The 23602-nt window shown below is 48.9% G+C and overlaps 1 protein-coding gene across 1 annotated transcript in view; it reads left to right on the forward strand.

Annotated features, from left to right (window-relative positions):
* Nucleotides 1–23602, forward strand: part of DNAH6 (dynein axonemal heavy chain 6) — a 2460712-nt gene that overhangs the window by 199644 nt on the left and 2237466 nt on the right. Inside the window, exon 5 of the mRNA XM_086961829.1 lies at nucleotides 997–1264. Within this exon, the coding sequence (XP_086817955.1) occupies nucleotides 997–1264 (268 nt within the window). The remainder of the gene's footprint in view (nucleotides 1–996; nucleotides 1265–23602) is intronic.

Genomic DNA, 23602 nt, shown 5'->3' on the forward strand with positions numbered 1-23602 from the left:
CACCACCTTTACTGTAGGGATTACTGAACCTCCAACACCTTGAGCCTGTCGGAAGTGCATTGGACGGTCCCTCCGCCCGATGCCTCCGCCTGCTGCATCATAATGCAACTGGCAGACCCCTGGGGCAGATGTTCGTGGGTCTGACACCGACTAGCCATTGGTGTCAGACCCACCGACATCGTAATCAGGCCCCAAGTCACAACGAAGTCTTGATTTCTTTTAAAACATGCTTTTTCGTTTACGGACTGAACTTAAGCTCGGGTGATATATGAATAGTGTCGCATCACTCAGGCACTTATGTGATAACGTCTGTGCCTGCACTTGGGACAGGCTCAGCAGTCTTTGCATAATATTCTCTTTGAGACTGCACCTGATGGCAAACATAGGCTCGGATTAAGCACTGGATTACATATTTTACGGTGTTCTGTTGTGTTTAGCCCCACTACCTTTTGCTGAATCTGCAGGTCGTACTAAAAATACATTCATGCTTCCTGTCCTCCAGCTTAGTAATTAGTAAGGTCTTTAAGGAGGCTCCTGACTTTGTCACCGTCCATGAGCCTTCAACCAAACCTTGTTTTCTCATGTACCTCTACTCATTAAACACCACTACCTACACACTGAAGCCTGGTTACACTAAATCATATCTTTGATGTGCAGGCATGCCTACCTTAATAGATATAGGCATGCTAGAACTCAGTATTGTCTACCACTGCTGTCAAACAGAAGTAGTTCATTAGTGAATAAGTTGGCTGAGCAAGTACAGGAAGTTAAATGTGCAGTGAACTTTGTTTATAAAATGAAGTTAAATGTCATGTATTGGCATATTAAAAAAAAAATATGTGTATTTTTGGGAATTGTTAATTATGAGCATATCAGCAAAAATGCTGATTGAGTAAATACAGGAAGGTACATGTGCAGTGCTCTTTATTGTAAAATGGATGCAATTGTTACATATTATCCTACTTTCTAAAAAATAAAAACTATTTGTATTTTTAGAATTGTTAATTATGAGCATATCAACAAAAATGACTTCAGCACCATCAGCCAAAATGGAGTCACCCACACATACAACGGTGATGTTGATTTCTTGGAACTTGAGCGCTGGAAGCAGGAATACCTTTGCCATAGAGCACTCATGCAAATACCCACATTTACGCACTTTCGCAAGTGGAAAGCTTTTCACGTGTGGAGGAAGAACGTCCGCTCCAGAAAAATCAGTGCATGCAAAAAATTACTGCAGGAGAACTTATTCATTGTTAATGTGGTATGTATGACCAACAATGTATACTCATGATTATGCAGGTAACAAAGGGCAGAGTCCTTCAACACTGTGGTATCTATTCGCGAACTGCATTTTATAGAACCTTAGTAGTACTACAATAGTAATGGGTGTACGAGCAACGCAAGAACCGTAGCAATGGCGAAAATATGATCATGCTCTGTAAATATGTAATGTATATTTGTCCAGCCCTAATCATTTCAACTTTCCTTGAAAAGTAATCTTGAGTGAATTTGCAACTTGTGTATTTGTAACTCTTAACTACTAGCATTCGAGTAGACATATGTACCTACTTCCATTCTTATATGAGTTTAGAGTTTAGGGGCCCGATCCACAGAACTAATTTACGACAAAATGCTAAACTTACTACTTTTGTTACTCACAGAAGGCATTTAGTAGTCTTAAATTAGGATTTTGTCTTGAGTTAGGATTTTATCCTAAATTAGGATTTTGTCTTAACCCCTTGCGTGCTGATGACAGAACGGTTCCGTCATCAGCATCGGTTGAGCTGTGCTGATGACGGAACCGTTCCGTCATGACTCCGCCCGCGCAAGGCGGAGTCAGCACAGGCGGAAAATACGCCCCGCACGCAAGGGGTTAAATTAGGATTTTGTCCTAATCATTTCAACTTTCCTTGAAAAGTAATCTTGAGTGAATTTGCAACTTGTATATTTGTAACTCTTAACTACTAGTATCTGTAGTAGACATATGTACCTACTTCCATTCTTATGTGAGTTTAGAGTTTAGGGGCCCGATCCACAGAACTAATTTATGACAAAATCCTAAACTTACTACTTTTGTTACTCACAGAAGGCATTTAGTAGTCTTAAATTAGGATTTTGTCTTGCTTTAGGATTTTGTCCTAAATTAGGATTTTGTCTTAAATTAGGATTTTGTCCTAAATTAGGATGCAAACTTGTGTAATACCAAACTGAAAACAATGCTCCATAAATCCAACGTGTAACACACCAACATACAAGCAAGGAAAAAATGGCCAGGAAAGGGAAATCCTAGCAATGATTATATGTTTTTTAAAAACAAACTTTTATTTATCATTTTGTCATCAACATACATAGTGCTTTTAATACGTTAATACACAGGTACATTATTATGTCCAAAGAGCATAATATAACTGGCACAAGTAGATGGCTATATCCTCTTCTCTGTTATAGCTATTGTTCTGATGGATGCATCTGCCAGTGGATTCCGCACCTTGTGAATATCCCTTGAGTCAGCATCATTCGGAAATTCTTTTTTGTAGCTTTTGCGCCGACGACGACGTCACAGAGGCACAGCATCGCTCGCGCGGCTCCGCTGACGTCACCGTCTCCATAATAGGCCCTCGTCAGCGTGATGACATCAGTTCCCTTTTTTCTGCGTCGTCGCGCTAACGGTTTTCGAGGGATCCTCTGTAGCTTGATAGTTACTTTGTGACTTTTCGTTGTTAGAGTGTTTCTTGTTCTTCAAAGTCGGCATGTCTTCGAAAAAGACCGGGTTTAAACCGTGTGGTGAATGCGGTAAGATGATGTCGATAACGGACCCACACGAGGACTGCATATGGTGTTTGAGCTGGACCATGATGTCCAGGGATGTTCTTCTTGTAAGAAAATGAATCCCAAGGCACTTCGTGAGAGGGAAGCAAAGCTCCTTGTTGCCAAGTTGAAGAACAAGAAGGACAGGAAGAGTTTGAGGTCTCGGACTCAATGGTCGAGGTCTTGTTCGAAGTCGCACTCGAGGTCGTCTTCGAGTCATGCTTCTAAGTCAACTAAAAAGAAGCACAAGAAGAGAAGACATGAGTCTCGACAACATTCTGGAAAGCGCTCGGACTCGAGACCGAAGTCGTAGGTGAAGTTGCTTCGCAAGGATGAGGTGTCTCTGTCTCCAGAAGTTCAAGACTCCGAGGGTGAGGCTTCGCTTGCGGATTCGCCGGTTCATTCACCTAAGCCGGTGCCGAATCCTTCTCTGGCTCCATCTCATTCACCTGTCCGGGAAGATGAAGGAGAAGAATAGGAAGGAGTAGAAGAGGCTCCGTTGCCAGAGGTGTTTGACCCCGGTGCACCAGCCTGAGGTAGAGGTCGAGGTCGGGAGGACTCATGTTTATCGAGAACAGCCTGTGAGTTCTTATCCTGCTTTTCCGGCTCCAGGTCAGGACCCTACTCAGTTTCTGAATGCAATGTATGGAGTGTATTCCAGAGCTATGTACCCCTCTGGAGCACCGGTTGGTCCCACAGATCCATTGGCATTCAATCTGGGTATTCCCCAGGCATATGCTCCTGCGCTTTCATGCCATTCATGCCGGCTCCGACGCCGCCTTGGTTTTCTCGGCGCCGCCGAAGCCTTCGACGCCAAGACCTTCGACGCCGATGCCCTCGACGCCGATGCCGAATCTGATCCGACCTCGTGAACAACGGTCTGGCCCTCCAGCTTCGAGTTCGACGCCGGCTCCGGCTCCGTCGGAGTCGGTTCAGGATCCGTCTACGTCATTCCTGAAGGAGAGGTTGAGGCGTGAAGCCCAGAGGCTTCTGGAAGAGCAGAGGTACCGTGATGCAGGATTCAGAGGATCTTTTCGACGATCTAAGGGAGGCTAGTGGTCTTGAGCTGTCTAATGATTGGGAATTGGCTTCCGTTTCTGACGCCCCTTCTAAGGATGTGACTCCATATCACGTAGTTATAAGGAAGGCGGCGGATTTGTTGAACATAACACTTCCTACTGCAGAGTTCAAATTGAACATTCTGACAGAGGTCCTTCATTCGCCATCCTCTGTTGTGGAGCCCATGCTCTCTTTCAATGATGCCCTGGCGGAGCCAATACCAGAAGTGTGGAAAAGACCACTTACATCCCCTGCTGTTTCAAGGGTTGTTGCGGGAAGGTACAGGGTGGCTTCTGGTGACCCAGACTTTTTGTCTTCGCACCCTTTACCAGAGAGCTTGGTTGTGCAGGCTGCCTGCTGGAAAAGATCTGCAGGCGCTTTTCCTCATGTTCCTGGGGATAAGGAGTCGAAAAAGCAGGACCAGGCTGCAAAAAAAGTCTTTTCCTCGGCAAGTATGGGACTCAAATCGACAAATGCTACTTGTCTCATGGGACGCTATATCCATGCTTTGATGGATTCCGTCAAACAGCTGGCTCCAAAGATTCCTGAGGGGGATAGGAAAAACTTTCAAGAAGTGATTGCTGACAATCAAGCTGCTGCTCGGCAGGTCATTCAGAGTGGGTTGGACACTGCTGACTCAGTGGCAAGAGTGATGGGATCTTCAGTGGCCACCAGAAGAGCAGCATGGCTGAAGTCCTCTGAATTTTCTGCGGATGTCCAGGCTGCCTTGATGGATTTGCCCTTTGATGGGTCAGGTTTATTTGGGAAGAAGGCTGATGCTGCGTTGGAGAGGTTCAAGGACAGCAGAGCGACAGCAAGATCTTTGGGCCTACAGTCCAGGGGTACTGTGGGAAAAAGGTTCAGAGGATTTCGCAGGTCTTACTTTCGGACCCTAAAACAGTCGCAAAGCAGCAGCAGCAGCAAAATATGCCGTACAAGTCGTACAGGGGCAGGCAAAGAGCTCGTCCTAGAGGTCGTCAAGCTTCCTCCTCCTCCTCCTCCTCCTCTTCCTCTTCCCAACCCCCTCCCACCACAACAAAGCAGCTCTAGATCCGCCATTCCGGATCATGTGGGCCCAGTGGGGGGCTGGCTTACCTATTTTCTGCGGGATTGGGAATCGGTCACTTTGGACCTTCGGGTTCTCAATCTCGTGGAGAATGGGTATGCACTTCTCTTTCGGGAATTCCCTCCGAATTACCCTCCTTGCCAAGGTTTTTGTGCGGAGGACCACCTGCGACTTCTGCAGGAGGAAGTCCTGGGATTGCTAAGAAAAGGCGCCATAGAGGTGGTTCCGGAGCAGGAAAGGGGTCAGGGATGCTACTCCCGGTATTTCCTGATACCCAAGAAGGGTGGCAGACTTCGTCCAATCCTGGATCTCAGGATCTTGAACTTGTATCTGAAACAGGAAAAGTTCAAGATGCTCACCCTTGCACAGGTTCTTTAGATGATGCTGGAAGAAGACTGGATGGTGTCGATCGACTTACATGATGTTTATTTCCACATCCCCATTCTGAAGTTGCACAGGAAGTATCCCCGTTTTACGGTGAGCTCGCAGCATTACCAGTTTGCGGTCCTTCCGTTTGGTCTCACTACTGCTCCTTGAGTCTTCACCAAGGTGATGGCTGTGGTGGCTGGACATCTCAGAAGGTCAGGGATTCCGGTGTTTCCTTATCTGGAAAATTGGCTTATCAAAGCGGAATCTCCAGAGACAGTGCTCCATCATTTGCAGGTCACAACTCAGTTGTTGTACAGATTGGGTTTTTCGATAAATGTACCCAAGTCTCACCTGGTGCCCTCCCAGTGCATCCTGGTCATTGGTGCGGTACTGGACTCAACTGTATGTCGGGCATTCCCTCCTCCTCAAAGGATTCGTGACTTACAGGAAATGATACCTTTATTTTACAATGGAGCGGTCGTTCCAGTCCTGAAGGTCCTGCGCCTGCTCGGTCTGATGGCCTCCTGCATTCTGTTGGTCAACCATGCAAGCTGGCACATGAGGGCACTCCAGTGGTGCCTCCGCAGCCAGTGGTATCTGCACAACGGAGATCTCAGGGAGTCAGTCAGGATCTCCAGAGAAGCTGCAGCGGATCTGACTTGGTGGGGCGTGGAAGGCAATCTGTCTCAAGGAAAAACCTTTCAACTGCCTCCATTGGTGGCCACGGTGATAACGGATGCATCCTCTCTAGGGTGGGGTGCTCATCTGGGGGATCTGGATATCAAGGGTCTTTGGTCTCCTGAGGAAAGGTTGCTTCACACCAACCTTCTGGAGTTACGGGCAATACGTCTAGCACTCAAGGCCTTCCTCCCTTCCCTTTGCGGTCGGTCGGTTCAAGTCCTGATGGACAACACCACCGCGATGTGGTATGTCAACAAGCAGGGAGGAGTGGGGTCGCAGTGCCTCTACAGAGAGGCTTTGCGTCTCTGGTCCTGGGTTCAGGACCATCAGATTTGTCTGATGGCAAATCATCTGGCCGGAGTTCTGAACGTGCATGCAGACAGTCTCAGTCGGCAGTTCTCGGCCGACCATGAGTGGAGGCTTCACTCGGAGGTGGTTCGTCATGTCTTTCGGACGTGGGGATCTCCTCAGGTGGACCTGTTCTCTACTCTCGAGAACGCTCACTGCCCGTCATTCTGCAGTCTCCAGTTTCCGATGCAGGGAGCCTTGTGGGACGCATTTCAGTTGAGTTGGGGCTCTTGACTCCTTTACGCGTTTCCTCCCATACCCTTGATTCCTCGGGTTCTGAGGAAGATTCGCCAAGACCGGGCCCAAGTCATTTTGAATGCCCCAGATTCGCCAAGAAGGGTGTGGAACACAGATCTTCTCCACCTCTCCACGTGCCCACCGCTCCGTCTCCCTCTCAGGCAGATCTCCTCTCTCAGATGGAGGGGCAGGTTCTACACCCCCACCTCCAGACCTTACACCTTCATGCCTGGAGATTGAACAGGGCAACCTGAATTCATTTTCTCTCCCGCACAACGTGGTGGATGTAATTTTATCGGCCAGGCGTGACTCCAACCAAGTCTATCTACTCTTATAGATGGTCTAAATGTGTTGCTTGGTGTGGAGAGCAGTCCATCGATCCTTTGAGGGCTCGTTTATCTGATATACTTCAATTTGCGCTTTCTTTGGCTCGGCAAGGGTTTGCTGTTGCTGCCGTCAAAGGTTATTTATCAGCATTGTCGGCATTTCTTGGTTTGCCGGATCAGCCGCCTTTGTTTAAATCTCCTATTGTTTTGAGGTTTCTAGAAGGCCTTATGAATAAATGTCCTCCTACTCCCTTTATTGTGCCTCAATGGGACTTTTTTAATGGGTTCGCCTTTTGAACCATTACACAAGTGTCCCTTGAGACTGTTGTCTTTTAAAATGGTCTTTCTGGTTGCAATTACCTCAGCAAGGAGAGTAAGTGAGCTTCAAGCTCTTAGTTCTAAGCCCCCATTCCTGACCATTCATGCTGAACGAATGGTTTTCAGGTCCAGGGCTGCTTTTCTGCCGAAGGTGGTAACTCCCTTCCATTTAGGGCAGTCCATTACCCTTCCTACTTTCTATCCTCCCCTTCCCCCTTCGCTTGGACCCGAAGAGGGCGGTGAGCTTCTACCTTGATAGGACTAGAGACTATCATGTGGATGACCAGCTCTTTGTTGGATTTGCTGACTGCAAGAAGGGGAAGGCGGTGCACAAGCGCACGCTATTGAGATGGATTATCCTGTGCATTAAGATCTGCTACGTCCTGGTGGGTAAGGAACCTCCAGAGGGTATAGGAGCTCACTCTACTAGAGCAAAGTCTTCTACATCTGCTTTGTCCAGGGGTGTACCTGTAGAGGACATTTGTAGAGCGGCGACTTCGGCCTCCCTCCACTTTCGCAAAGCATTACTTCTTGGATTCCGAGGTGAGGAGGGACAGCCACTTTGCGCGCTCTGTCTTCCAAGAATTTCTGGTATAGGAGAGTGGACACCCTCCTCCGAGAGTGGGGACTGCTGTGGGACTCTATTCACAAGGTGAGGAATCCACTGGCAGATGTATCTATCAGAAGAACAAGTTACTTACCTTCGGTAACGCTTTTTGTGGTGGATACAGTATCTGCCTGTGGATTCCTCACTGACCCACCCGCCCCCCGTTGTCCACTCTTCTATACCTGAGATACTGTAATGTTAATATTTTTATTGTCAAAGGAAATGTTTTATTTCAATTGCTTTCCTGCATTGGCTTCACACTTTGTGTGCTATTTTAATTATTTGGTACTATGTACATTGTGTTTATATCTACTATTGTTGATCCGTCCGTGTGCCTCGAAGGCACGGAAAAAAGGGCGGAACTGATTGTCATCACTCCTACGTGGGCCTGTTATGGAGTCGGTGACGTCAGCGGAGCCGCGCGAGCAATGCCGTGCCTCTGTGACGTCATCCACGTCGGCGCGAAGCTACAAAAAACAATTTTCGAATGTTGCTGACGCAAGGGATATTCACAAGATGAGGAATCCACAGGCAGATACTGTATATACCAGAAAAAGCATTACCGAAGGTAAGTAACTTGTTCATCTGACATAATGCATGTCTCAAGTCTCCCCACTCTTCTACTCCTCTATCTTATCCCTGGCCTTTAGTGTCCGTGTATCAGTAAGTGTGTTTGTAGTTAAGCATTAAGTTCACTTGTGGTGTCCCAATATGACCTGCTCTTGAGCCAACTCTTGATATTGGGTTTCTGCCTAGTGCCCCAGTGGATTACTATTTCACGTTTTGCCAGAAGCAATGATATTGCTACAAATCTACGTACTGTTTTGGGCAGGGACCCTACATAACCCATCAGTGCTAACAAAGGAGAAACTATCAATTGCGTACCAACCATTTGCTGCACTAGGCCAAGTATATCCTGCCAGAAGGCATTTATTACACTAATCGACTAGGTCATGTGTATAAATGGTGCTGCCTGCAAATTGCATTTAGGGCAATGTGTGAAATTGGGGCTGTTTAGTGTGTGGTGGCAGACCGTGTCGAAGGCGGCTGGCAGGTCCAGGAGGATGAAGGCCGCCGTTTCTCCGTTGTCCAGCAGGGACTTGATGGCGGCGAGGAGGGCAGTCTCGGTGCTGTGGTTGCTGTGGAACCCGGACTGGGAAGGATCCAGGATGTTGTTCTCCTCGAGGTAGCGGGTCAGTTGTTCGGTGACGGTATTCTCAATTTCCTTTGTCGGGAATGGGAGCAGAGAGATGGGCCTGAAGTTCTTGAGGTCCTTGGGGTCCGCCTTGGGTTTCTTTAGTAAGGCGTTGATCTCGGCGTGCTTCCAGCTCTCCGGGAAGGTTGCTGTCTCGAAGGAGGTGTTGATGACTTTCTGGAGATGGGATGCGATGAATGTGTGCTGGCTTTGTTGAAAATGTGGTGTGGGCGTGGGTCTGACGGGGATCCGGAGTGGATGGTGTTCATGATCTTGATGGTGACGTCGTCATTGATGTTGATCTAGGAGAGCAGGCGGTTGGTGTGGATGGTGGTCGTTGGGGCAGAGGTCTCAGTGGTTGTCGGGGTGGTCATGGCATTGAAGCTGTCATGGATGACTGTGATCTTGCGGTGGAAGAAGGTCGCCAGCGAGTCGCACAGGTCTTGCGAGGGTGGGACATCGTTGGTGTTGGAGAGTTCCTTCACGATTTTGAAGAGCTCTTTGCTGTTGTGCGCGTTGTTGTCTAGGCGGTCTTTGAAGGAGGCCCTTTTGGCGGGTCTGCTGAGGTGATGGTGTCTGCAGGTGGCGTTCTTGTGGGCTGCGTGGCTGTCCGGTGTTCGTTCATGGAACCAGATCTTCTCCAGCTTTCGGCAGGTTTGCTTGGAGGCCCGGAGGTTTTAAGTGTACCAGATGGCTTTCTTTTTGGTGTGTCTGTTGAAGGGTTTCTTGATCGGGCGAGGGTGTCGGCGCAGTTGCTGATCCACTGTCTGAGGTTGCGGGCGGCAGGGTCGGTGGCGTCAGCAGGTGGGCTCTGGGTGAGGGTGGTGGTTAGCTGATCTTTGGTGACTTTGCTCCAGCAGCAGCGAGGGATCTGTTGGGTGCGGTGGTGTGTGCTGGGTTTCTTGAAGGTGAAGTGGATGCAGTGATGGTCGGTCCAGTGGAGTTTGGTGGTGCGTTTGAAGGAGACGTGGGGGCTTGCAGAGAAGATGGCGTCAAGCGTTTGACTTACGGAGTGGGTGGGTGCTGTGACGAGTTGTCTGAGTCCAAGGTTGGCTAGGTTGTCGATCAGGGTGGTGGAGCTGGTGTCGAGGTGGAAGTTCAGGTCCCCGAGGAGGATGTAGTCCATGGAGGCGAGGGTGTGTGTGCTGGCGAAGTCGGCGATGGAGTCGCTGAACTGTGGTCGGGGCCCAGGGGGTCTGTAGATGAGGGTTCCTCTGAGGGTGTTGTTCGGGTCTGTGTAGATCTGGATTATACTTCTAAAAAAGCTGCCAATGCAGGCATACTAAGTCTGCAGATTAAGAGCCGTGGATCCGTGTCTAATGAACCCAGTCTGCACAGGTGCTATAATTTGCTCAATTAAGAGAGATAGCCTAATCGCCAGTATTTTGGCTAGGATCTTACAGTCAAAGTTAAGTAACGAGAGCGGATGGTACGATCTTCATTGTTCGGTTTCTTTACCAGCCTTGGGGAGCAGAACCAAAACCGCCTCTCTAAACGTGAGGGGGAATATACCCACATCTTATGCTTCTGTGTATACCTCTAGGAGATGCAGGGCTAGTAATTTCTTATAGGTTTAGTAAAAAATTCCAGAGAAACCATCCAAGCCAGGGGCTTTAGAGCCATCCATGGTGTTGATGGCTTGTTCTAACTCCTCAGCTAAGAAGGGTTCAGTTAGGAACTTCCTATGCCCGTCAGGAAGCCAAACCTTGGCAATCCCATCCAGATATTCCTTGATCTCACCCATGCCAGCCGCAGATTTGGTGGTGTATAAATCGGTATAATAGTGCAAGACAATTTGTTTAATGGCAGTTGTTCCCACTTGTATCTGCCCGCTCTCATTACACAATTTGGGAATGTAGTTCGCGTATAATGAGGTCTGAGTAGACGTGCTAAAGTGCAAGCCGGCCGCTCTCCTTCTCTGTACTTGCGGGCTGCCGCATATTTCCCTAGGTAGAGCGCTCCCCGTTTGCGTCTTCTGTGTGCTCTGATAGTAGCTCTGCCCTGCGATGCATATATTGCGCATTGTCGAGAACCCGAGATGTCATGTTTTCTTTATCAAGCGTAGCCAAGTCTCCTTCCAATTTAGTTAAGCAGCGTTTGAAGTCCCTGTATATTCCTGAGAGTGTGGAGATGCATACAACCGTGATATATGCATTGAAGGCCTCCCAGAGGGTCTTGTATGTAGTGACTGACCATGTGTTGTTGGCAAAAAAGTCCACTATTGCTGTATGAAGTTCTTTTTTAAAAACAGTGTCCTTCAGTGCCATCGAGGGGAACCTCCACTATTTCCCGAATCCCCCCTCAGCCGGTAAGTGTATTGAAAGAGTCACTGGGGAGTGATCGGATAATGTGCAGGATAAATGTCCTACCTTTTTAACCCATGGGATCAATGATCTTGTTATCAGCCAATAATCTAGTCTCGTCCATTTGTTATACTGCTGCGCGTAGTGTGTGAATTCAGTGGTAGAAAGTTTGAGATATCGCTATGCGTCCACCAGGTCCCAAGCATGGCACATTTCCGTTAAGACTGTGTGGGTACGAGGTTTATTAACTGTGGCCTCTGCCGTACTATTTAAATGGGGCTCCAGCAAAATATTGAGATCTCCCCCAGCAGTATGTTGTCAGTCACTAGATTGTCTAAGTGCTCCTGAAATTGCTCATAAAAGGTTGGCTCATCGGAATTTGGGGAGTACACGTTAGCTAGTACTAATTTATGCCCTGCCAGTGTTCCTGTCACTATCAGAAATCACCCTCCTGGGTCCACTATTGTGCTAGTGTGTATAAAGAGTATCTTCACACTGATCAGAATTGCTACCCCTCGAGTGTATGAACTATAGCTATAGAGGTATCTGTGTGACCCCTAAGCTGACGCAAATTTAGATGGGAAGGAAGATGATAAATGCGTTTCTTGTAGGTACACTATGTCTGCGGTGTGCTGACGTATATATAGAAGCACTAGCCCACATTTCTTGGGGCTGTTCAGGCCACGGACATTCCAGGTCAGTAGGGTGATATTTGTGCTACCACGTACACCTACCTTGCGTGTCATTGCGAGTGTGTTGTTTGTATGTGATAGCCCTGCAACCTATAAATGATATACCTGGCTAATACCTGAAACAAAAAACCTGCATTCTGTAATGTTACAAAAAATCTATACACCTCCCTCCCTCACCTCACCTGGCAGCTGTCCGTCAGGTGTAGTCCCTACTTTCCCCATTATCAACTGTTGTTTCTCATCGCGCCTACATAGCGATCTCCCCCAACTCAGTAACAATGTGTACCCATGGGGGTGGCAACACCACGTTTGAAACCACACACTAGCACCATTTGAAAAAATATGTCTGTCTCTGCTAGCCTCTTTTTAGTTAGGAAAAGAGATCTCACACAGTCCAACATCACTACCTGTAGCTTATAAGATCTGGCAGTGTCTGTTCTTAGTTCTTAGATATTCGAAGCTTGGCCACCCAGTTGTGTGCTTTAAACTGGTTGTGAAAAGGTCCGCACTCGTGCCTGATAGGGCTCCCTGCGAGGCTCCATTTGGGGAAGAACCATCATGTGCATCGCCAGCTCCTGCATAGTGTTTACTAAATTTCTGAACCTCTTCAGGATTGTCAAATATTTTCGCATTGACATCGATTTGGAGACTCGTTGGGTACAGCATTCCGTAACGCTGCCTTTGTCCCCACAAACTTGCGCCTGGCTTCTTGTACTAAAGCTGTGAAGTCTTGGTATATAGAAATGTTGGATCCCTGCCACGTCAATGTTCCAGCTTCTATAGCTAGGCAGAGGTGTCTATGTCTTTGAGGTTTAGGAGCCTGGCCATGATGGGCCTCAGTGGGTGTCCTGGGTTCGGTCTGGGCCCTAGCGTTCTAGACGCCCTTTCCACAATGAACATGTTCGTAAATTGCTCAGTTCTGAACAAATCCGTCCGCAATCGTTCCACAAATTGATCCAATCTTCCAGGTTTTTTTTTTTAAAGCATTTTTATTATTTTTAACAACATATAATCCAACATTATGCATGTCAATGTCGAGCAGCACGCCCATCCCCCCGCCCCCGCATACCTTACCCTCCCCTTGATCAAAAACATAGTCTGATGTGTCCAATCGTACAGTTAGACCTCTCACCCAAATCCATCTACAGAGCAGCCCCAGTCCCCTCATCCAGTTCCGCTGCTTGAAGAATAGGAGTCCATACCTCCCATTCAGCTCATAGCCCTCCATCCAGTCCATGTTAGCGCCTCCATTTACCCCATACCCTACCAAACTTCTTGGGGCACCCCCTCGCCTTAAACGTGACTCTCTCAGCAGCCATATAAATGTCCATCCCCCTCCTCCACTCTTCCAGTTGTGGTGTGTCGGGTGCCCCCCATTTCCGGGTCACATCCCTCTTGGCCACCACCAGGGCCAGCACCAGGAAGAGCAGCAGGGGTCGAGCCAGGTCTACATAATTTGTCATTCCCAGTAGGACAAGTTTGGGGTCCAAAGGTAGGGTGGTCTCTAGCACCTCCCCCAGCTCTGTCAGGACCGCCCCCCAAAAGCGTTGTATATTAGGGCATGTCCAGATAGTGTGGTAAAAGTCCCCTTCGTCAGTGCCACACCGCAAACAGCACGGGTCCTCAGCTCCCCCAATCTTGTGTAGGCGAGCTGTGAGAAGTTGGCCTGATATGTGATGTTTCCAATTCTGGAACCACCTTGTATCAGTCCAAACAATCCCTTATGGTGTCTGGTTGTAAGTCAACCTTATAGACAAGCTATCCTAGTGGTAGCATGGACTAAGCAGCCTTGAAGGCTAAACTCAAGAGGTCGTGTTAAGCGAGCTGTTTTACCAATCACAATCCTGTAATACCAAATGAAAGGACACCACACAAGTTATATTTAAAAATATATGTATTTATTTCTAAAATAATCCTCTGTACTTTTTATGAGTGCAGAGACACAAGTGTTAAAACAAAATCACAGTTAAACATATGAAAGTTAAACAATTATGGATGAGGCCGGGGGCCACACAAACCATATATTAAAAAAGTGGTATAAAAGATACCAATCGAACAGTGGTTAGGACTAGGGCCTAGGGAATCGCTGGGAGCAGTCGGGACTAGCAATGCTGAAGTCGGGAAAAGCCAGCGGGATTCGGGTGCAGCGCTTAAAGCACAAGCATGCACCAATGCAAAGTCAATGGTGCATAAAAGTTATAAAGTTATAGTTTAAGGAGACTTCCGCTTAACCTAGCAAGATGAAACTTTAGACACATACACTAGAGGTGTGTACCAGTGTGGGAACACTGGCGTTGATGAGTTACCTCACCCACAGGAAGTGGGTGCACAGGTGCGAAGTAGTGTCGGGTTTTGTCACACTGGTTGATGGTGCGTGAAGCTGAAGATGCTGCAGGCGTCGTGAAGGAGAAGTGTCCAGTGTGATCTAAGGGTGGATCGGAGTTGTAGAGTACCTGAAAGCAGAGGGGACAGAGTCTGGGTCACTCAGCAGTGACCAGGGTGGAACCAGGACGGAACCAGGCAATTTCGGGCGCAATCAGGTGGTTGTCGAGGAGGTTCTCTCCGCTGCCACGTGGACTCTAGGGCATCTGCAACGTCCAGGAGTGGATCAGGAGCTGTCCCACGAAGGCTCTCGCCGTCGGCGGTGTCGGCTTCAGGATTTGAGCAAACAACACTTGGCAAGAGCAATCCACGCAGGACTGGAAGATTGCTTCTCACTCGGACCAGGAGGGTCAGAGCGGGTGCTCCTTTTCAGAGGAGCGAGTGCAAGTCTGGAGCAACCAGAATCACAAGTTAGATTTCGTAGTTCGTCGGCACAGGGGCCACAAGCCAACGGGCAAGTGACCGGGCCAACAAGTTGAGCCAAAAGGTGCAGAAGGGCCCCACACAGCACTCAGTGAGTGTAGAGGGGTGAGCTTCGGTGCAAGAGTGGCTCAGGCTGGGGCTTCTCAAACCCCGGTGTACAGCTTCGAGGGTCACTCGTGGGCTGCACGGTCAGCGTCTCGTGGTCTTTCCAAGATGGCGGGCCCCACGCTTCCGGTCGCCTCCACAGGTCTCAGCTCTGCAGGGACTGTGGATCGGGCTGTTAGAAGGCAGGCTTGCTTGGTCTTGTCGATCTCTGTCGCTAGAGTTCCGGTGGGAACTGCAACAAAGCAAACGTCGAGGTGCTGGATGGTGCCTGTTTGCACAGGGTGGTCACTCCTTGACCACAAGGGAGATTCCTCAGTCTTCTACGTCGAGTAGGATGTCGAAGGGTCCAGTTTCGTTTTATAAGTTTCAGTCAGGATAATCTGAGTGCGTTGGCACTGTTCCCATTCTTATACCAATCTAGGGGGCTGAATTACCTGCTAGGTCCCCTCCTATGGGTGGGACCCAGGAAGGGTCACGCTGGGACTGGGGCTGGTGTGCCCCAGAACCGGTTTGAAGGGGAAGCCTTGTGCTCCCCAGGCACTGTTTGGTTTCTTTCAAACCTCCCTGCTACAATCCACTATCTCATGTCTGGGGTGGTGTGACACCTCCCTGTGACAGGAAACCCTTTGTCCAGGCCTCCTTGGCTGAGTTTCGGTCAGCAGCAGGAGGTCAGACCCATGTCTGTGGCAGAAGCATCCATTTTGTGGTGCTGAGGCTCATTTTAAAATCAACCGCGTTTTAGCAAAGTAACATGTCGTCTCCCTCTAGAGGGGTGGAATGCTATCCCCGTCGACAGGACTGTCGAGGGGATAGTATTCCAAATCGTATGACACCATACACAACATGTTTTGATAAAGCCAAACCAAAGTTAACATATAACCGCGAGGATTATAATGCACTTAATAGTATATGGTACGGCATTATCCCGGAACAGCTTAGGGAATTGGTCCCGACAGCTGCAGACAGGCTCAGCTCATGCTAGAGCACCATCTCACATAAAACTAAGCACTCTGCCTCCAGGATTGTTAAGGCCTGCCATAGGAGTGACTTATAGGTATATATGTGTCCAGATAGGTTTAGATATAGGCATACTATATCTAAGCAAGGGGTGTTTACACCACCTTGCCCCAGCGGAGTGATCAGCCAATTGTGTCAATTTTGGATAGCTAGCCAGGGGTGGCAAAAGATATGCTGCAGCCCCTGGTAGGACTTGGATGCACCTATGCCCTGGGCACCTATAGTGCACTGTACAGGGGCTGATAAGGTGATTCAAGCCAATTTAATTATGCACCTAGGGTACAGGGAATCCATTTTACAGAGAGAGCAGATAGCCTGGGGTCCTGATTAGTAGGGAACCAGGCCAACTAAGTGGGAAACCAGCTAAACACAAGGCAAAAATTCTGGGGTAACCATAGTCAGGTATCCACCTTTCTACACGAGCTCTGTCAAAATAGGACCTATGAAGGACATTAAATTGGATCAAATGTAGGCGAGATTTAACCGCTACCTCCCTAGGATGCTTCAGAATCATACCCCAGCCCTTAGGTTCCAAAGTCTGTCCGGCCTGTTATTCATTATTGTTTTGTATGTGAGGGACACTGCCTTACCAGCGATCCTTTCCTGTAGAAGGCGACCCTCTAGGGGAGCGTATTCTGGGAGCGCCTCTGTCAAAGCCCTCTCCGCCCTCATGGTATGTCGTAGTTGCATATATTTAAAATATTGTGTGTGGTGGAGCCCAAATTCCTGTCATAATGAGGGAAAGGACTGCAGCAACCGTTTTTTCATCACATCCCCCAGAGTCTATGGCATCCCAGCTCCGGAATCCTTTCAATTTATTAGGCTCCTGTAGCCAGGCGCATTTCCACAGTGGAGTTTGTTTTGTTGGTCTGCGCTCCCATCCTATCGCTTTCGTCGTCTTTGTCCATATCCCTAATGTGAGTCTTGTAGCAGGCAACAGTCTAGCCCTCCCCTTACCTCCGTACAGATAATGTAGGCAGGTGCGGGCCTCCATGGTGTGCCTTTCTAGTGCAAAGGTAGGGTGGGTGGCCGGGGCGTGTATCCATTCATTTATGGAGACCAGGTGTTCTGCCCAGTAGTAGGCTTCTAGGCCGGGCAAGGAGATACCACCATTATACTGTTGCCTTTGTAGGGTCGACAGTGCCACCCTGGGCTGCTTCCCCAGCCACAGGAAGGTCCTGAGCTCTGCCTGTATATCCTTAAACACGCGCCCCTGCAGCGGAAAGTATTCATTTTGGAAGGCGTACAGGAACCTCAAAAGCATAATCATTCTAAACATTGCCGCCCGGCCTAAAAGTGTCAGGGGAAGTAATTTCCATTGTGCCGCATCTTCAGCAAAGTTACGTATCACACGGTGAATGTTCCTCTCAAAGGAGAGTGCCTTGTCAGTCATAATGAACACCCCGAGGTAGGCAATCCCTCTGTAGTCTTTTCTAGCCGCTCAGGAACCGTGGGCCCTTGTTCCCTTCTTTGGGGATCGTAAGGATGGATTTATGCCAATTGGTCTGATAGCCTGCCTTGGCCCCATAACGATCAATCTCTAAGAATAGCGCAGGTATGGTGGTATCTGGTTTAGTGATGTATAGAACGACATCGTCCGCGTAAAGGGAAAGCTTTTCTGCGGACGCATCTGACTGTCCGATGCTAAACCCTCTAATCCCCTCGTTTTGCCTGATTGCACATGCCATCACCTCTATGGAGAGGGCGAACAGCAGTGGGGGGAGGGGGCATCCCTGCCTGGTGCCCCGCCTTATGGGAAAGTCCCTTGACATTGTCCCATTGACCCGGACTCTCGCCCTGGGGTCAGTATACAGTAGACTAATCTTCTGTCTGTATTTGGGTCCAAAACTGAAGCATTACAGCACCCCCTCCAAAAAGGGCCAGTGGACTGCATCAAATGCCTTTTCGGCATTGAGGGAGAGGACCCAGTGAGGATCCTCTCTGGTGCACACCTCCATTAGCCAATTATGGGTTCTCATAAGGTTGTATCTGGCCACCCTCTCAGGGAGAAACCCCGTTTGGTCAAGATGGACCAGTCCCGAAATCACCCGCCGAAGGCGAAGAGCCAGTATCGTTGCAAAAAGCTTTGCCTCCACATTGAGGAGGGAAATGGGTCGATAGGAAGAGCACTCACCTGACTCGCTCAGAAGAGGTCGCTTCCCCACGCTCCCAAGGCTTGGTGATTTGGTGATACCAGAGCGCTTTGAAGCAGTTTTGCGGTATCGTAGCGCCTTCCAGCTGACTCTAACCACCGCGTCTGCGCTCCGCTTGCTCTGCTGCCTCTCATTAGCGCTATTATACCCCCGCATTGCTGCCGCTGCCTGCATTGTGTAATTGCCATCTGTAGTGCTGCATATTTCAATCAGCGCATTGTTCTGTTCGCATTGTTTAATTCTAAAGTACTTTATGCTCGATTGTGCCTCTGATTGTGCCCCAGCCTCGCCCAGTTTCACTTTCTACCTGTTGCAGCCATTTTGTTGTTGTGCTTCTTAGCCCGTAGCTCCACCCCGCTCCCGCCTCCCAGCTGACCCTCCCTCCCACAGATAGTTGTACATCGGCACCTCCATCCCCGTGCTGTGACTCTCCTGACTCGCTCAGAAGAGGTCGCTTCCCCACGCTCCCAAGGCTTGGTGATTTGGTGATACCAGAGCGCTGTGAAGCAGATTTGCGGTATCGTAGCACCTTCCAGCTGACTCTAACCATCGCGTCTGCGCTCCGCTCGCTCTGCTGCCTCTCATTAGCCCTATTATAGCCCCGCATTGCTGCCGCTGCCTGCATTGTGTAATTGCCATCTGTAGTGCTGCATATTTCAATCAGCGCATTGTTCTGTTCGCATTGTTTAATTCTAAAGTACTTTATGCTCGATTGTGCCTCTGATTGTGCCCCAGTCTCGCCCAGTTTCGCTTTCTACCTGTTGCAGCCATTTTGTTGTTGTTGTGCTTCTTAGCCCGTAGCTCCACCCCGCTCCTGCCTCCCAGCTGACCCTCCCTCCCACAGATAGTTGTACATCGGCACCTCCATCCCCGCGCTGTGACTCTCCTGACTCGCTCAGAAGAGGTCGCTTCCCCACGCTCCCAAGGCTTGGTGATTTGGTGATACCAGAGCGCTTTGAAGCAGATTTGCGGTATCGTAGCGTCTTCCAGCTCACTCTAACCACCGCGTCTGCACTCTGCTGCCTCTCATTAGCGCTATTATACCCCCGAATTGCTGCCGCTGCCTGCATTGTGTAATTGCCATCTGTAGTGCTGCATATTTCAATCAGCGCATTGTTCTGTTCGCATTGTTACTTCTAAAGTACTTTATGCTCGATTGTGCCTCTGATTGTGCCCCAGTCTCGCCCAGTTTCGCTTTCTACCTGTTGCAGCCATTTTGTTGTTGTTGTGCTTCTTAGCCTGTAGCTCCACCCCGCTCCCGCCTCCCAGCTGACCCTCCATCCCCGCGCTGTGACTCTCCTGACTCGCTCAGAAGAGGTCGCTGTCTTGACAGGCTTTTTGGCTCTATTTGGGAGTGATAAAGACTTTAATCTTGCTCACATCTAGGATATGTATTCCTAGCTTGTGTTGGCTCTTTTAAGCCCTTTCTTCCAGACCTAGAAGAGGATAGTTGCTTTATATAATGATAGATCCCTTACTCTAATCCATCTATTACCTATTGGCTTTGTCTTTCATTATTCTGCCTATAGTAGAGGTTGGATCCTGTGGTCCTGACTTTATATTACACATTAGTATTGTTTGTGTAGGTACTCTGACAGAGCTAAGGGTTATTTCATCCTTCTCAGGCCTACAAGGCCCAGAACTAGATAGACTCCATTTTGATGGAGCTGAGAGGCTTCAGGGGGAAAGGTAAAGTTTATAGTTAAGGCTGTTGACTGCTAGGGGAAAACTAGTCAGGACTGCTTCTTATCCGAGGAATGTGTTTGTCTCTTGGGCCCAGACGTAACATGCAGCTGGCCACTGCGGTTGCGAAAAGAGCTCTGGAGCTAGCACAGGAATTCGGTGGGAGGCAGCCCTCTGTTGGAAATTTCCATGAGGGGAGAGGAATCCATATTAGCGAATTGCAGAAGAGGAGGAGTGGTCAGTTCAGTTTGGTTCTTGCAGAGGAGAGAGTAGGATGTCTGCTGGAGCTGCAGAATACCGTGCAGTTCTGGAATGGAGAAAGAAGGCAGATGACTCCTTAGCCTTTACCATCTCCCTATCGCCGCAACAAGCGCTGAAGGGTCTGATTGTTTACAGACCTCCGGGCCCAGTGGGATCCTTTTTTGATGATCTCCAGCAGGCTATGTCGGTCCTTGTCCTTAGATCGGAGCGGTGTATATTGGCGGGAGATTTTAACTTTCACATGGACGACCACCAAGATCAGGACGCCATTAAATTGCTGGATATTGCATCTACTTTAGGCCTTTCCCCCTATCTCTCTGGTCCTACCCATGACAAAGGCCACACACTTGATCAGGTTTTTTCCACCTCACCTATTATGGCTGTAACACTTCTGCCAGTCGTATGGTCTGATCATTATCTTGCCCATTTCGAAATACCATCTATTACGATTTCTCCGGCTAGTGCCATGAGGCAGCAGGGTAGCAGCTATAGGGCATTCCATCGGGTGACTCCGGATCTGCTTACGCAGGCTCTGGTAGATCACCCCATGTCTTGTACGGGCGACTTGGAGAAAGATCTGGAGAGCCTGCAATCCTGGCTTATTGCCAGATTAAATGAGCTCGCTCCTTTACAGTCACCCAGGTCTGCTGCCCAACGGGTTTCTGCCCCCTGGTTCACGGAGGAACTGACCCATGCCCGTAGGCAATGTAAAGTTGCACAGCGGGCTTGGAGAGCCCAGTATGAACTTGAGGCTAAACAACGGTATAAAATCATGATGAAGTCATATCATGATTTAATTCTTCAGGGCAAGAAATGTTACTTTGCCAAAAGGATTGAAGACGCGGCTAACTCCTGTAAGGAGATTTTTTCAATTGTGCGTGAATTCACCAGCCCCCGGTCAATCTCTACGCAGGGCGCTCCGGCGGAGACCTGGGCCAACACTATTGCTGATTTTTTCACCACCAAAATCAGGCAAATCCAGGATTCTTTCCCTTTGAGATCTATAGATGACCTGTCTGCTATGCCGACTGAGACAGCTCTCCTGTCGCCTTCTGACCCTGTTCTGTTAGACTTTCCGCCCCTTCCGGTTGCCGCATCCTTAGCCCTGATGAGGAACCTTAAATCGGGCTCACCGTTAGATCCTTGCCCAGCTAAATTCTTAGCGAGAATGGTAGACGCCGTTAACCCCATAGCTAATCCCATCCTTAATCTCTCCCTGAGTCAGGGATTTCTGCCCCAGGCCTGGAAGCAGGCCATGGTCATCCCCCTCATCAAAAAGCCTAATCTTGACCCAGAGGTGCCTTCCAACTATAGGCCAATCTCGCTCCTTCCAGCACTGACCAAGATCTTGGAGAAACACGTGCATAGCGTGCTTTCTAACTTCCTGGAGTCTAATGAGTTACTCCATGAATCCCAATCGGGCTTTCGTTCCAACTTAAGCACCGAGACGGCGCTCCTGGAAGTTTCTGAGATCGTTAAGGAGGTGCTGGATACCGGAGGCAGGGTGATGTTAGTCATGTTAGACCTGTCGGCGGCGTTTGACACCGTTCCCTATGAGGATCTCCTCACTAGACTTCATGACATCGGTCTAGGGGGGACGGTGCTCAACTGGTTTCGTTCCTTTCTTGCCAACCGCCGGCAGACGGTCTGGGTCCCACCTGGGTTCGCCGAGATGCCCCCATTGGGAGTCGGAGTGCCTCAGGGCTCTGTACTGAGCCCCACTCTATTTAACATCCTTATGACCCCTCTGGCGACACTGGCGGAGTCCTATGGGGCCCGGATCGTCTCTTATGCTGACGACACCCAGCTTCTGTTCACCTGCCGTAAGAGCAAAGAGTTCGATGGAGAAAGGATCCGCGAGTGCCTTGGGGCTGTTTTTAACTGGTTTCATCATAACAGCCTCAAGTGCAACTCGGACAAATCCGAAATACTATTCTTCGGATGCCCATCGGAACCAGATTGGCATGGATGGTGGCCTGCTGACATGTTCCCTTCCACTCAGTCCTCCAAGTGGGCTAAGAACCTGGGAGTTAAAATTGACAACGAGCTTTCGCTCAAATCCCAGGTTTCGACTCTTACGGGAACATGCTTTGGGATCCTCAGAATGCTACGCAAGTTCTTTCCCCTTCTCTCGGAGGAACATCGGAGGATCACTGTTCAGGCACTTATAGGATCCAGATTGGACTATGCAAATGTCCTTTATCTGGGTCTGCCAGAATATCTCCTCCAGCGTCTGCAGGTTACCCAGAATGCTGCCGCTCGTGCAATTTTGGCCTGCACCGTCGCACCAGCGCCTCGAACCTCCTTGTATCCCTCCACTGGCTTCCGGTGCGGAAGAGGATACTGTTCAAGGCCATGACCCTTGCCCATAAAGCCTTGCATGGCAATGGTGCTAAATATCTTCAGAAGAGGTTGGATTTCTACCGACCTACACGATCCCTCAGGTCAGAAACATTGGCTTTGGCTCGGGTACCACGTATCAAAAGGGCTCGGCTAGGCGGCCGGTCCTTTAGATTCCTTGCTCCCCAGCTATGGAATTCCTTACCGGTGTCTCTGCGGAATACCGCGAACCTGCTTGTCTTCAGGAAAGACTTAAAAACTTGGCTGTTTTCCGGATAGTCCGTCCCCTCTTTCAGGCCCCTGTTCTTTTACTGTTATGTTTTGCAGCTTTTCTTTGGTCTGGAGCACAAAGCGCCGGGACACTCCTTTGGAGTAGCTGTTGCGCTATAAAAGTCCCATTTTAACATAACATAACATAACATGATTGCTGAAGCTGAAGAGAGAGCAGTAACTATCAGCTGGGACTGCCAGTTTGTCAGAGAGCATCAAAGCGGATGGAGGAGCTAGAGGCGTGTAGCTGTGGTGACGGAGGGAGAGAGAGAGAGAGAGCCCTGATCCCACCAGAGACAGAGAGAAATCTTCCTTCTAATAGGTGAGGTAGTCTAAACTAGTCCCCTTTACACTTACACCTTAATCTTGTCTTTATTCCCTAGGCTATTGTATGTTTAATCCTTTTCTTCCAGCGGTGTGTTAAAAGTTCCTGTTACCCCGCAGATAACCTTGTACTGTATGTCTAATCCTTTTCTTTCAGCGGTGTGTTAAAGTTCCTGTTAGTCATAGAGACCCCACAGATTTGTGTATGTGTATTTTATGTTTATTGTAATAAAGACCCCAGTTCTTAGTGAACTAGTGTGCATGTGTTATTCTTAAGATAGAGCTAACCTTTCTTCTAACCAGTTGCTGTGCAGCAACTGAAGGATCAAAAGGGAGTAGGAGCGCTTAAATCAGGGAATAACTCTTACACATAGTGTGTATATCTTTTGTCCCCATACAGTGGAGGTAACCTTGTCTCCTACTCAGGTATTACTGTTTGAACAGATGTTACCCCTGATCAGGTAAGTGATAACTGAATAAGTAGGGAGAGAGAGGAGACCTGCAACTAAGGGATAATTGACATACTAAGTAATTCGGCCATCCCATAATATTATTGTAGTAGCAAACCCTTAGTGAATAGTGAGAGAGACTTCCCAACATAGAGAGACAGAGAGCTGAAGGTATTCATAGGA

The sequence above is a fragment of the Lissotriton vulgaris genome, chromosome 3_1 (assembly GCF_964263255.1).
Source record: "Lissotriton vulgaris chromosome 3_1, aLisVul1.2, whole genome shotgun sequence".
In the NCBI taxonomy this organism is placed as follows: domain Eukaryota; kingdom Metazoa; phylum Chordata; class Amphibia; order Caudata; family Salamandridae; genus Lissotriton; species Lissotriton vulgaris.